The 15,447-nt window shown below is 45.7% G+C and overlaps 1 protein-coding gene across 2 annotated transcripts in view; it reads left to right on the forward strand.

The window, feature by feature from the left end:
* The first annotated feature begins 4,216 nt into the window (after nt 1-4,216).
* Nucleotides 4,217-15,447, forward strand: part of LOC140207924 (hemagglutinin/amebocyte aggregation factor-like) — a 34,312-nt gene continuing 23,081 nt past the window's right edge. The window contains exons 1-2 of one of the 2 annotated variants that reach the window (XM_072276472.1): nt 4,217-4,419; nt 5,393-5,471. In XM_072276472.1, coding sequence (XP_072132573.1) covers nt 4,347-4,419; nt 5,393-5,471 — 152 coding nt within the window. In that variant the 5' untranslated portion in view covers nt 4,217-4,346. The remainder of the gene's footprint in view (nt 4,420-5,392; nt 5,472-15,447) is intronic. The other variant, XM_072276466.1, reaches the window with a different exon arrangement.

Raw genomic sequence — 15,447 nt, forward strand, 5'->3', positions numbered from 1 at the left:
CAATAAATAGTATTTTAAGAGACTTTTGGATAGGTATATGGAGCTTAGAATGTCATGGTCTGGTCCATGATGTCCACATTTCGGTTCACGGTCCGGTCCATCGATCCTTGTTCTGGGTTTTCTTGTTTTCTCCCTTGTCCTGTTGAGTGCCTTAATTGAGGCACCTGATTCACATTTCGGTCTGGCACATAAATACCTCTGCAAACCAGGGATTGTTGGCTGGACTGTTCCCTTCCCTTTCCTTTTAAAGCCTTGCCTGTATCCTCGTCAATTCAACCGCCGGAGTGAGACCAGAGTCTTGCCACGCCAAGATAAGGAACTATCCATTGTTGAATTTCGAACTATCTCGTTGTGTCTCAGTGTTTAGTGTCCGTGTCAAAGAAGCGTCCCGGCCCTAAGTCCTGTTCCCAAGGAGGGGTCCCGGCTCTGTGTTCTGTGTTCCTGTGTTCCAAGTTCCAGTCCTATCCTAGTCAAGGCTTTGTGTTCTCGTCCAGCCCAGGAGCAGCTCTCCCAGCCCGGTGCTGGAGAGTCCTCGTCCTGTGCTGGATCGTCCCCATCCGAATCCTCGGCAGTTTACCTCGACAGTCATCTGGGCCCTGCGTCCACGAAAGGGTCCCGCCCCTACGCTCCAAGGAGGCTCTAGGTCAAGAGCCTCGTCCGGTGCTGGAGTTCCGTCCATGTTCCGTCCGAGCCACGCCCAAGAACCTCGTCCTGTCCAAGTCAAGGCTTTGTGTTCTCGTCCTGTCCACGTGCCTCGTACTGTCCTGTAGCCACGTCCTCTCCTTGCCAAAATCCTAGTCCCGAGTCCTTGCCTAGACCCGGGTTCTGGTTCCGAGTCCCAACCAAGACCCAGGTTCGGGGTCCTTGTCCAGGCTCTGGTTCCGGTGTTCATAGTTCCTGGTCCAGGATCCTTGCTCCTAGTTCCATGTCCAGGTCCCGTGCTTCTAACCCAAGCCCTAGCCCAGGGCCCTGAATCCCAGTCTCGTCCAGGGCCTGTGTCAATGTCCAGCGTCGTTTCTTCCCTTGCTTTCTTGACAAACCTAGTCCTGTTCCTAGAACTGCAGTGTCTCTGTCTTGCATTTGGGTGCGCCACCAACGTCCTCTTATGATACAGAAAAATAGAGGGCTATGGTAACCCAAGTAATTTCTAAGGTAGGGACATGTTCGGCAGAACTTTGTGGGCCGAAGGGCCTGTAGTGTGCTGTAGGCTTTCCATGTTTCTAAACACAGTAAAGACACGGGAGATTGCGGATGCTGGAATCTGGAGCAACGCATCTGGTGGAAGATCTCAGCGGGTCGAGCAGCGTCTGTAGGAGATGGGAGGGTTTTTCGCCGTTGAAGTCCTCTAGCAGATGGTGTGTTATCCCAGATTCCATTCATGCCGGCACGTATGCTAATCCCCATTGATCTATATCCCTCTAAACCTTTCCTATCCATGTACCCGTCCAAATGCCTTCCAAATGTTATTACTGTGCCTGCCTCAACCCCTTCCTCTGGCACCTGCTTCATATCCTCCTCAAATCTGCGTGAACAACTTGCACATCAGGTCCCCTGAAAATCTTCATTCTCCACGCCCCCCTTCACATTTTGGATCCACCTCCATAGATTCCTCAAAGTTAATACGCAATTTTAGGGTGGGTAAAAGGCGTGTTGCCCTTCATTAGTCAGGGATTGAGTTCAAGAGCTACGAAATAATGTTTCAGCTCTTAGAAAAATAAAACGCTGGTTAGACCATACTTGGAATATTGCGTTTCAGTTTTGGTCACCTCATTATAGGAAGGCTGTGGAAATTTTAGAGAGGGTGCAGAGGATAGTTATCAGAATGTTGCATAGATTAGAGAGCATGATTTATGAGCGAGCTAGGCGTTTTCTCTTCGGAGCGAAGGAGCATGAAACGATGAGTTGTTATTTGATAGAGGAGACAAGATGACAGAGGTAAAGACTGAATGGACAGCCAGATACTTTTCCCCAGGGTGGGGTGGGGGAGATAAATTTAAGGTGATTATGGAGCATGTCAGAGGTAAGTTTTTTTTTGCATAGAGAACGGCGGCTGCATGGATCACACTGCCAAGGGTGGAGGTAGAGGCAGATATATTAGGGACATTTAAGAATCTCTTGGATAAGCACGTGGATGAAAGGACAATGGTGGACTACGTAGGAGGGAAGATTAGATTGATCGTGGAGTAAGGTCGTACAGGATTGTCGTACTGTGCTGTAATGTTCTGTGTTCTATAATTTTTGATCCCGTTTCCCTGCTATTAAAACGGTTACTTTCCCTAAACAGTAGGCTGATCACCACCTCCGCCCACTAACACACCTCGCCAAACCGCAGCCACCTCTATTTGATCCACTTGTCAATTTCATCAACTTTGCCCCTAACCTCCACCCTGCCCTTAAATTCACTAGGTTCATTTCTGATACCTCCCCCACTTTCTCGATCTCTCTGTCTCCATGTCCGGAGACAAATTGTTAACGCATTGCTTATTTTCAGTTCCTTCGTCTTCGGCGCATGTGTTCCCAGTATGCGGCTTTCCTTTTCACGATATCGGAGATGTCCTTCTGCTTCAAAGAACGGGGTTTCCCTTCCCCCACCATTGATGTTGCCATCAACCGCATCTCCTCCATTTCCCGAACATCCGCGCCGATCCCATCTCCCCACCTCCTTAACAGTGATAGAATTGTTCTAATCCTTATCTACTACCCCAGGAATCACCATATCCATCACATCATTCTCCGCAACTTACACCATCTCCAAAGTGATCCTATCACCAAACATCATTACCTACCCCCACGTCTCCGCTCTCTGTCGGGATCGCTCCCTCCGTGATTCCCTTGTCTATCTGAACCTCCGTATTAATCTCCCTCCCGGCACTTACACCTGCAAGCGCGGAAGTGCTACACCTGCCCTCCTTCACCTTCATTCAGGGCCTAGACCGGTCCTTTTAGATGAGGCAGCACTTCACCTGCGAAACTGGTTGGGTCGTCTATTGTGTCCGGTGCTCTAAGATGGGGCTTCCTCTACATCGGTAAGTCCGTCAAAATTGGGGGACCGCTTTATCAAGCACCTCTACTTCATCTGCCAGAAGCGGAACTTTCTGGTGGCCAAACATTTTAATTTTGATTCCCATTCCCTTCCCGATATATCGGTTCAAGCCCTCCTCTTGTGCCACGATAAGATTACCTTCAGGATGGTGGAGCAACACCTTATATTCCGTCTGGGCAGCCCCCAACCTGATGGCATGAACATTGATTTCTCTTTCCGGTATATTCCCCCTCACTTCTATTCCCCACTCTAGCCCCCTGACCCTTCTCACCTGCCTATCACCTCCCCTCTCTCCTATGGTCCACTGTCCTCTCCTATCGGATTCCTCCCCCACCCAAAACCCTTTACTTTTCTTACCCACCTGGCTTCACCTATCACCTTCTAGCTACACCCCCCCCCACCTTTTTATTCTGTCGTCTTCCCCTTCCTTTCCAGTCCTGAAGAAGGGTCGCGGCCGAGACGTCGACGGTTTATTCATTTCCATAGACACTGCCTGACCTGTTGAATTTCTCCAGCATCTGCAGAATTTCTCGTATTTATCATTCCCTGTCAGCTGTCTTATGTGCGGACGCTTCTGTGTCCAGCGTACTTTATGGGCATACAATCAATCAATGTATATAACCCACCTTAAATATTTGTATTTATTGTGTATATATTATTGTGTTCTTTATCTTATTGCGTTTTTATTTTGCGCTGCATCGGATCCAGACTAACAATTATTTCGTTCTCCTTTAAACGTGTGTACTGGAAATGACACTAAACACTTTTGAATCTTGAATTTTGACTGTGTGCATTCGCTTTTTCAAACCCCTGGCGATCTTGTACAGTTGCACACCCACCTCTATAAGATGGCTGTCTCTGTCATGATACGATGTTTCAACTCGAAATGTCACAATTCCTCTCCACACCTCCTCCCCACCCCCACCTCCCCCCGACCCGCAGATTTCCTCTCGCAGAGTTTGTTGTTTAAGGTCATCCCCGAGTCTCCTACGCTGCACAGCAAACCTGCCCAGCCTCTCTCTGTAACCGTGGAAACTTGTCCCTTCCGAATTAAATATCAACTTCTGCATCCTCCTTGGGTGAGAGAGCTTCGTCCATCCGCGACTTCGGAGAGGGCATTCGCTTTAATATTCAACCCAGCTTCCGGAACCTCGCTGTTCATCATTATTCTTGGTCAAGGACTGTGAAAGGTGCGTGACCACGAACTTAAAAATGAATAACTAACTCAGTGCTGAACGCAGACCAGCGGCGTGAGAGGAGAACCCACCTCCCTTGATTCCCACGACTGCTGCCCGGCCTCCCGATGCCAGCCTCGAGCGGACTGCTGCTTCTTTCCGCCCTCCTGTCTACGGAGAGGGTCTACACGTCGGTGCCAGGTCAACCCGTTACTGGGAAGATGCGCAGGGTTCGACAAAAGGCGGCCAGGGGGAGAATCTGGAGGGGACGGGGTAGTGGGGGATGGCGTGGAAAAATGTTATGTGGTTGGTGTAAATGGGTCAGCACGGTGTGTCCTCACACATCCTACAGACGAGCGGGAATTGACCCAGTGTGTGGGTGAGGGGTAGAATTAACGGGATCGTAGGGAAATGGGGCTATGAAATGGGACTGGCGGCAACGCGATGGGATGACTGGCTTCTTTCCATGCTTTTGTGAAGAAGGCGGGGATTGGAGGCTGGACGTTCTGGGAGATGCACTGAAGTGTAGTTGGTAAGGCAGTGTCGGTGGGAAGTAGCTCGCTCGCCAGCACTCCTTCCGGCGTTATTCATTCGGTGAGACTCGGAGTGAATCCCCACTGTTCCGTGTTCATATTCCCGGGCGTCTTCTCCTCCGTTATAACAAGCATAGCTCCCTCAGTGCCGCCCTTCGCGCAGTGTCGCTCCTTTAGTACCGCTCCTCTTACAGCGTGGCGCTCCCTCAGTACCGTTGACATTGTTATCCTATAGTAACGCTCCCTCATCGCCGTAGCTCACTACTGATTCTTCCGCGTTTATGGAGATTCGGGGCCCGTGAGGTTAAAGGGAAAGGGTAGATTTTAGCGTGGTGGAGGGGGAAGAGATGGTCACTAAGGAGGTGGAAAGAGAGGATCCTCGCGGAGCCTCCGGGTGCCGGACTGTGTGGAGCCGAGGAGGCTTCGGTAGTCTCGGGAACTCCGCGCAGAGTTTGCCTGCGTTGAGAAGGCGCCGCATCTCCCAGCTGCGCACTGGGCCGTCCCCAGACCCGTGCGCACCTGCGGCGTGAAATGCCTCGTTGCCGGTACAGTTGGCACAGCCGCGGGAACAATTGCAGCGTGAAACCGTCTGCAACTCTCGTTACGGATTCAGTTCACTGATTCCAGCCGTTTTCTTGCAGAGAGACGATGGCTAAAGGAGAACAACCTGGGCATCAGTTACGTCTGCCCGTATCGGGGTTCGATCTCCATGGTTGTCAGGTGATAATGTGTCCATCCGTTTACGGGAACTGGTAAACACCATCGCGGGACGGTGTTGCTGTCGGGATGAACTTGTCCATTACTCAGTCAGAAGGCGCTGCAAATCCTCAGTACACCTGGTTACAGCGGTACAATGCACGAGTGAAACCATACTGGGAGTGTTGTGTGCAGTTCTGTTTGTCCTCCTACAAAAAGGATGCAGTGAAGCTGGAGAGGGAACAGAAAAGATTCACAGTGTTACCGGGCCTGGAGGAATTGAGTTATAAGGAAAGACTGGGCAGGCTGTTTACTGGCAGCGAAGGAGCTGAGGGATGACCTTATATGGATTTGAACAATCGGAAGGGGAGTAGATTAGGTGTATTTTCACAGACGTTTTCTCAGGGTTGGGGAGACTAAAACTAGACAGCACCGATCTGAGATGAGATGGGAAGGATGAAAGGGAACTAGAGAGGCAAGTTGGTACGTACAGTAAATGCGGAGGAAGCGGTAGAGGCTGATACAATAAGAATTTAACACAGACAAGTGTGAGATGTTGCACTTTTGGAAGACCAACCAGGTAGGTCGTAGATGGGGTGAGGTTGGACACTGAGGAATGCAGTGGAACAGAGTGCTATGGAAGTACAGGTCTATAATTTCTTGGAAGTGGCATCACGGGTAGGTATGGTCGTAAAGAAATCTTTGGGCACATTGACACATTGGCAGAAATCAATTGGCACATTGGCAATACATGAATACAGGGGTTAGGATGTTATCTTCAAATTGTATAAAACATTAGTGAGGCCTAATTTGGAGTACTGTGTCCAGTTTTGGTCACCTACCTGCAGGAAAGATGTAAATAAGGTTGAAAATGTGCAGATAAAATTTACAAGGATGTTGCTGGGACTTGAGGACCCGAGTTATAGGGAAAGTTTGAATAGGTTCGGACTTTATTCCCTAGAACGTAGAAGATTGAGGGGATAATCGATGGAGGTATACACAATTATGAGGTGTAAATGCAAACAAGCTTTTCCCATCGAGATTGAGTGAGACGAGAGCCAGAGTTCATGGGTTAAGGGTGAAAAGTGAGAACTTAATTGGGAACGTAAGGGGGTAATTCTTCACTCAGAGGGCGGTGTGAGTGTGGAACGAACTACCAGCGCTTTGGATTCGGGGTTGTTTTCAATACTTAAGTGGAATTTGGATAGGAGCATGGATGGGTGAGTTATGGAGGGTCATGGTCCGTGTACAGGTCTATAGGACTAGGCTGATTAATGACCCGGCATGCACTATATGGGCCGAAGGGTCTGTTTCTGTACTGTGGTGTTCTATGACTCTATGACCTCGCAAACTACTCGGTTATGATCTTGCACTTAATCGTTTACTTGCACCGCACTTTCTCTGCAGCTATTGCGCTTTATTCTGCATTATTGTATTATTGTTTTACCTTGCTGTAGTTCAATGCACTGTGTAATGATTTTATCCGTATGAAGATAATGCACGACAAGCGTTCCACTGTAACCCGGTACATTGACAATGATAAAGCAAATTCCAATTCCGATTTGGACAGGTTCATAGATAGAAAATGTTGAGAAGGATATGGACAGATCAATGGAAAAGGCTCAGGTTGGTATCTTGGTCAAACTAGAGACACTGAAGGTGCTGGAATTCTGGTGCAACACATACCAGGTGCTGGAGGGACTCAGCAGGTCAAGCAGTATCTATAGCGATGACATTTGTCCGCACGGTCCAGTTGGGCCGAAGTGACAGTCTCCATAACGATGACTCTAATAACAGGGTCACTACTGTATTTCAAGTCTAGAATGAAAACAGAGACGGTTGAAAACTCTCAGCTGCTCAGACAGAATGTAAAGGGAGTAATGGAGTTAGGATTTCAGGTCAGTAACCCTTCCTCGAAATTGGAGATACTGTACAGTAGTCCGCGCCCTCTTCACCCATGTTTAGAAACATAGATTTTCGTCCAGGAAAGGTGGAACCTGTACCGGAGGGACGGTTTACACCTGACCTGGAGAAGGAGTAATGTCCTAGGAGGAAAGTTTGCTGGTGTTGCGCGGGGAATGGGGGTGGGGTTTAAACTAGAGTTGTGGCGGATAGGAAACAGAGCGCCAGAATAGATAGAGGAGTGCTGGTGTAGAAAGATGTTAAGCCTACGTACAAAGTCAGAAATCAAAAGGTCAACTATGGTGGGGCTAATGTTCTGAGCTGCGTATATATCAGAATCAGGATCAGGTTTAATATCACCAGCATATGTCGTAAAATTTGTTAACATAACTATAATAAAAGTGAAGTAGTGTTTATGGGTTCAATGTCTATTTAGGAAACGGAGGGTAAAGGGAAAGAAGCTGTTTCTGAATCGCTGAGTGTATGCCTTCAGGCTTCTGTACCTCGGTCCTGATGGTAACAATGGGAAGAGGCCATAACTTGGGTGTGTCATACGGGTGCGATGGGAGCGGACCCAAATGCAAGACACAGACACTGAAGTACTAGGAACTGGACTATGTTTATTAAGAATGATAGGGAAGCCAAGGAGCGAGGACAAAATTATAACACGAAGGTAGACGAAGAGAGACAAACCAGAAGACTTGGACTTAGGACTTAAACTTGACAGGGAACTCAGGTCATGTCTCGGGACTCGGGTCTTGGCAGGGACTCGGTACCTGGGTATAGACTTGGTTCTTGACTAGAACTAGGACTTGGCTTGGACTGAACTAGGACTTGACTCTTGACTTGGACTTGGAACTTGACTCTTGACTTGGACTAGGACCAGACTTGACCTAGACACAGTATACAGAACAGTGAGCCGGGGCTCCTCACTTGGACACAGGACACGAAGAGACAGTTCCCAACTCAGAGTAGCGGCGAAACGGCCAGAGTCACTCAGCGGAGATGAGAACACGAAGAGACAGTGCCCACTCAGGGTAGCGGCAAATGGCCGTACCTACCCAGCGGAGACGAAGTTACTGCTGAGATTGCTGCTGAGGTTACTGACGAGGACGATCCAGCAAGGAATCACTGGACCCCAGAGCTATTTAGTTGCCAGCCCGAAACGAGAATCAGGTGCCGCAATTAAGGTGCCCAACAGAACAAGGGAGACAAGGAATAGCCGGAATACGGAATCCACGGACCGGACCGTGAACCAGAATGCGGACCGTGACAGGGTGATGGGTTCCTTAATTATGGACGCTACCCTTCTGAGACTCCGCTCCTTGAAGATGTCTTGAATACTATAGAGGCTAATATCAAAGATGGACTGACTAATTTTACAACTTTCCCACTACCATACCAGGCAGTGATGAATCCTGCCAGAACGCTCTCTACGGTTTATCTGCAGAAATATTCGAGTGTCAGGTGACAAACCAAACCTCCTCAAATTCCTAATGAAATATAGCCACAGTCTTGTCTTCTTTATAGCTGCATCAATATGTTGGGACCAGGTTACAGCGGTGCAATAAAATTAGTGAATCCTGCAGAGTTTTTTCTATTTTTGCAAAAATATGATCTAAAATCTGACCAAATCTTCACCTAAGTCCTAAAACTAGATAAAGAGAACCTAATTAAATACATCACATAAAACATTATAATTGTTCATTCATTTATTTAGAAAAATGATTGAGTATTTCATGTATTTGCAGGATAAAGTATGTGATCCTTTACTTTCGTACTGGTGTGACCTCCTTGTACAGCAATAAGTTCAAACGAACGTTTTAGGTAACTGTTGATCAGTTCTGCACATCGGCCTGGGGGAATTTTAAGTCATTCCTCCTTACAAAACTGCCTCAACTCTGGGATGCTGGTCGGCTTCCTTACATGAACTGCTTGCTTTAGGGCCTTCCACAACATTTCTAGAGAATTAAATTCAGGATTTTGACTTGGCCATTCGAAAACATGAAATTTCTTTTTTTTAAAACCATTCTGCTGTTGATTTACTCTTGTCTTTCGGATCATTGTCTTGTTGCATTATCCAGCTTCTATTAAGCTTCAGGTGATGGACTGCTACCCCGACATTCTCCTGTAAAACGTCTTGACACAACTTTGAATTCCTTCTTCCCTCAACGACAGCAAGCTGTCCAGGCTCCGAGGCAGCAAAGCAGCCCGAAAACATAATGCTCCTTTCACCATTCACAGTTGTGACGAGGTTTTGGTGTTGGTGTGCAGTGTCCTTTTTCCTCTAAACATAGCAATCTGCACTTCTGACAAAAAAAATTCAACTTTTCTCTCATCTGTCCACAACATTGCCGTAGAAGCGTTGTGGAATATCCAGGTGGTCTTTTGCAAATTTGAGACGTTTTTTTTTTGAGAGCAGTGGTGTCCTTCTATGAATACCATTCTTGTTCAGTGTTTTTATTACAGCAGACACATGAACAGGAATGTCCTAGAGACTTCTGTAGGTCTTTTGACGTTATCCTTGTGTTATTTTGCACCTTCTTCAACATTGCTCTTGATGTGATTTTTGCAGCACGCCCACTCCTAGGGAGAATAGCAACAGTACTGAACTTCAAACAACAGGAATTCTGCAGATGCTGGAAATTCAAGCAACACACATCAAAGTTGCTGGTGAACGCAGCAGGCCAGGCAGCATCTCTAGGAAGAGGTGCAGTCGACGTTTCAGGCCGAGACCCTTCGTCAGGACTAACTGAAGGAAGAGTACTGAACTTCCTCCATTTGTAGACAATTTCTCTTTCTGTGGACTGATGAGCACCCAGGTCTTTAGAAATCCAACTCCATGCATCTGTGCAATTCTTCTTCTAAGGTCCGCTGAAAGTTGATTTGACTGAGGCATGGTGCACATCAACAGATTTTTCTTGAGAAGACCAGGCTCTGTCAGTAACCTGACTTTGTGGGTCTTTTTTTACGGCAGAGCACCTTCACAACCAACATCTCCAATCTCATTTCATTGATTGTAACACCTGACTCCAAGCAGCTTTTGTCGAAGACATTATCCCAGAGGTTCACATACTTTTTCCAACAAATGCATGTAATAATGGATAATTTTTCTCAATAAATAAATGAACAAGTCTAACTTTTTTGTGTTGTTATTTAATTGGGTTCTCTTTATCTAGTTTTAGAACTTGTGTGAAGATCTGATCCGTTTAGGTCATATTTATGCAGAAATAGAGAAAATTCTACAGGGTTCACGAACTTTCTAGCACCACTGTAGATCCTCAGGGATCTCGACATCCAGGAACTTGAAATTGCCCACTCTCTCCACTTCTTATCACTCTATAAGGATTGGTTCGTGATTCCGAGTCCTACCCTTTCTAAAGCCCATAACTAGCTCTGATCCTACGTTGAGTGCAAGGTTGTTGCTGCGACACCACTCAACAAGCTGGTATATCTCGCTCCTGTATGCCCTCTCGTCTCCATCTAAGTATCTGCAAAGTGGTTGTATCATCAGCAAATTTCTAGATGGCATTTGAGCTATGCCTAACCACACTGTCATGGGTATAGAGAGGGTAGAGCAGTGGCCTAAGCACACATCCCTGAGGTGCGCCAGTGTTCTGGTCTTCCGGTTAGGAAGTCGAGAATCCAATTGTAGAGGGAGGTACAGAGACCCAGGTTCTGTAGCTTATCGACCAAGACTGTAGGAATGATGGCATTAACCGCTGAGCGACCTGACATGGGTGTCTGCATTGTCCAGGTGATCTATGGCAGTGTGGAAAAACATTGAGATTGCGTCTGCCATAAACCTATTGTAGCGATAGGAAAATTGCAGTGGGTTCAGGTCCTTGCTGGGGCAGGAGTTGATTCTGGTCATAAGCAATCTCTCAAAGCATTTTTTTCCACCGTAGACAAGTGTACTACTGGACGATACTCTTGGGCACTGGTATAATTCTGGCCCATTTGAAATAGGTGGGAACTTCCGACTGTAGCAATGAGAGGTCGAAAATGTCCCTGAATATATTGGTCGGCACAGTTTCAAGAACCTTACCAATCGGGGGTATTTCAAAGCAAGAAATATTGTGGGAAAGGCGGATGAGCGTAGGGCATGGATCAGCACGTGGAATTATGACATTAGTGAGATTTGGTTGCAGGAGGGGAATGACTGGTAGCTCAATGTTCTGTTCTTTGTGAAGTGATAGAGCTGGAGGGATTAAAAGAGCGATTGGTGGTATTCTTATTTAGGGGAAATGTCACGGCAGTGCTAAGTTAGGACAGACTGGAGAGGTCATCTAGTGAGGTTTTATGGGTATAACTGAGGAATAAGAGAGGTATGACCTCTAGTGGGATTATATTTATAGACCACCCAACAGACTCGGGATTTAGAGGATCAAATTTGTAGAGAGATCGCAGTCTGAGCAAGAAACGTAAGTTTGCGATAGTAGATAATTTTAACTTTCCACACATTGATTGGGGCTCCTATACTGTAAAAGGCTAGTCGGGATAGAGTTTGCCAAATCTGTTCAGGAAAGTTTCCTTAATCAGTACAGAGAAGCCCCAGCTGGAGACTGTGCCATACTAGATGTCCTATTAGGGAATGAGACTGGACAGGTGACAGAAGCTTGTGTAGGGGAGAACTTTGCATCTAGTGATTATACTGCTATTAGTTTCAATATAATTTAGAGAAAAGAGTGGGCCTGGTCCTGGGGCCGAGATTCTAACTTAGGGTGAGACCAATTTTGATGGTACTAGAAAGGATCTGGCAAGTGTGGACTGGGACAGATTGTTTTATGGTAAAGGTGTACTGGGTAAGTGGGAGGTCATCAAAAATGACATTTTTGAAAATAGGAAGTTTATATGTTCCTGTCTGAATAAAAGGCAAGGATATCAAAGATACCTTTTTTTTTCTAGAGAAGACTTGTTTAGTGAGAAGGAGGAGGTGCCTAGCAGGTATGAACAAATGCGGTACTGAAGGAGTATACGGAATGCAAGAGAACACTTAAGAAGGAAATCAGGAGGGATAAAAGAAGACATGAGGTTGTTCTAGAGACAAGGTGAAGGAGCATCCTTAGGGTTTCCACAGATATATTGAGAGCAAAATGATATCATGGGCCAAAAGTTGTCCTTTGGAAGATCAATAATAATCTATGCGTGGAGCCGAAAGAGATGGGGTAGATCTTAAAACGTGTTTTTTTTTTGTATCTGTTTTTACTCGGGAGGTGCTTGTTGTCTTGTGGCAAATTAGGGTGGATAAATCCCCAGGTCCTGACCACGTGTACCCTCAGACCCTGTGGAAGGTTAATGCAGAAAGTTTAGGGGCCCTAGCCGAGATATTTAAAACGTCCTTAGCCACGGGTGAAGTGCCGGAGGATTGGAGGATAGTTAACGTTGTTCCGTTGTTTAAGAAAGGCTCTAAGTATAAGCCAGGATATTAAAGGCCGGTGAGCCTGACAGAATAGTACCGGAGCTAATGACGTGGTTGGATTAAAGCTGAAGGGACGTCCAGCTGCTGATGTGCCTGGAAATGAAAAGACGGTCCGATGTTGTAAAGATCGATATGCCATTGGAACCTGAAATGTAAGATCCATGTATCAAGATAAACTAGATGTGGTCAAAAACGAGATGGCAAGACGAAAAGTTGACATATTGGGAATTAACAAACTAAAGTGGACTGAAATGGGTCACTTTACATCAGACAGTTACCAGATCCACTGTGGGCAGGAAACCTGCAGACGGAATAGAGTAGTTTTAATTGTCAAAAAAAAAGAGTACCAAAATCAGTGATGGGATACAACTCCAAAAAATGATAAAATGATCGCAATACGACTTCAAGGCAAGCCTTTCAACATCGCAGTGATCCAAGTTTATGCTTCTACCACAGACGCTAAAGGGGATGAAATTATCCACTTTTATGAAGAACTACAGCACGTTCTGGATGTGACACCAAAATGGACGTTACATTTATCATTGGGACTGGAATGTCAAAGTTAGAAATCACAGAAAACCTGAGGTAACGGTCAACTTTGGCCTTGGAGGACGGAATGAAGCAGGACATCGGCTGGCAGAATTTTGCCAATTTAACTCTCTGGTTATAGCAAATACGCTCTTTCAACAGCTCTATACATAGACATCACCAGACGGTCAACACTGAAACCAATTGACTATATATTCTGCAATCAGAGATGGAAGAGCTCTATCTTGTCAGCTAAAACAAGACCAGGAGCAGATTGTGGCTCAGACCATGAGCTGTTTGTTGCAAATTCAGGACGAAACTGAAGAGCATCAGGAAAAGCAACGTACCAGCAAGGTTTGATGAGGATAGCATCCCTCAAGAATATGCTGTGGAGGTGAAGAACAGATTCAATGGATTAAACCCGGGAGGAAGAATGCCAGAAGCTCTATGGATAGAAGTAAGGAGCATTATACAAGAGGTGGCAACAAAAAATATTGCAAACCAGACGAAGACCAGGAAAGCAAAGTGGCTCTACAAGTGGCTGAGCAGCGAAGAGAAGTGGAGGCCAATGGAGATTGGAACAAATTCCTCCGACCGAACGTAGTTCAAGAGAGTAACAGGGAAAGATAAGGAAACTTACTTAAAGGAGCGATGCAAAAAAAGCTGAAGAAGCTACAGAACTGGAAAAAAAAGCGATCTATTCAAGAAGATGAGAGAAATCAAAGGAACATTTCATGCAAAAATAACTATAGTGTAATACAAAGAAAGCAGGATCTTACAGAAGCAGAAGACATCATAAAGAGATATTAGGAATACACAAAAGAATTGCACAGGAAAGATCCCAATAGCGAAGACACTTGCAATGACCCCCTCATCAATCTAGAGCCGGTCATTTTGGAAAATGAAGTCAAATAGACAATAGAAAACATTGACAATGATAAGGCTGCAGGATGTGACGGGATTGCAGTTGAATTGTTTGAAACTATAACAGGTGATGCTGTAAAAGTGTTGCCTGCAATTCGCTGGCAGATCCAGAAAATAAAACAATGGCCTTTACACTGGAAAAGATCATTTTTTTCCCCAATTCTCAAGAAGGAAAAATTAAAGGATTGTTGAAATTACCAAACAATTTTATTAATTTCGCATGCTAACAAGGTAATACTAAAGATCATGCAAGCAAGACTCCAGCAATATATGGAACGAGAACTGCCAGTTGTACAAGCTGGTTTTAGAAGAGGCAGGGGCACCAAAGACCAAATTGCTAACCTACGCTGGATAATGGAGAAATCGAGGGAATTCCAGAGAAGTATTTATCTATGTCTCATTGACTACTCTAAAGCCTTCGACAGTGTGGTCCATAATAAACTATGGCAAATCCTTAAAGAAATGGGGATACCTCGATATCTGATCCGCCTTACGAGAAACTTGCACGAAGAACAAGGAGCAATAGTTAGAAATGAATACGGAACAACAAACTGGTTCAAGATTGGGAAAGGAGTACAACGAGGTTGCATACTGTCACCCTACTTATTTAATCTATTTGCTGAACACATCATGAGGAATGTTGGTCTAAAGGACTCAAATGTTGGAATCAAAATTGCCGGATGAAATATTAACAACCTCAGATATGCAGATGATACTACTTTAATGGCTGAAAGTGAGGAGGATTTGAGGAAAGTTTTAATAAAAGTGAAAGAAGGAAGTGTGAAAGCTGGCTTGTTGCTCTATATTAAGAAAACCAAGATTATGTCAACCGTCCCTCTTAACTCTTTGGTAATAATTGGAAAGGAAATGGAAGCAGTGACGGATTTTGTCTTCCTCGGTTTAAAGAATTCTATAGCTTGTAACTGCAGCCACGAAGTTAAACGACGCTTACTTCTGGGGAGGGCAGCAATGGCAAAGTTAGTTAAAATAAAGAAGAGCAGAGACGTAAGGTTGTCTAGGAAGATCCGTACAGTCAAGTCTATGGTATTTCCAGTTGTGATGTATGGCTGTGAGAGCTGGACTATTAGTGAGGCTGAATAGAAAAGAATCGACGCCTTTGAACTTGGTTGCTGGAGGAAAGTGTGAAGGGTTCGTTGGACAGCAAGAAGATCCAACAAGTCAATACCTGAAGAAATGCAGCCAGACCGCTCACTAGGAGGCTTG

This window comes from Mobula birostris, chromosome 2 (assembly GCF_030028105.1).
Source record: "Mobula birostris isolate sMobBir1 chromosome 2, sMobBir1.hap1, whole genome shotgun sequence".
Classification (NCBI taxonomy): domain Eukaryota; kingdom Metazoa; phylum Chordata; class Chondrichthyes; order Myliobatiformes; family Myliobatidae; genus Mobula; species Mobula birostris.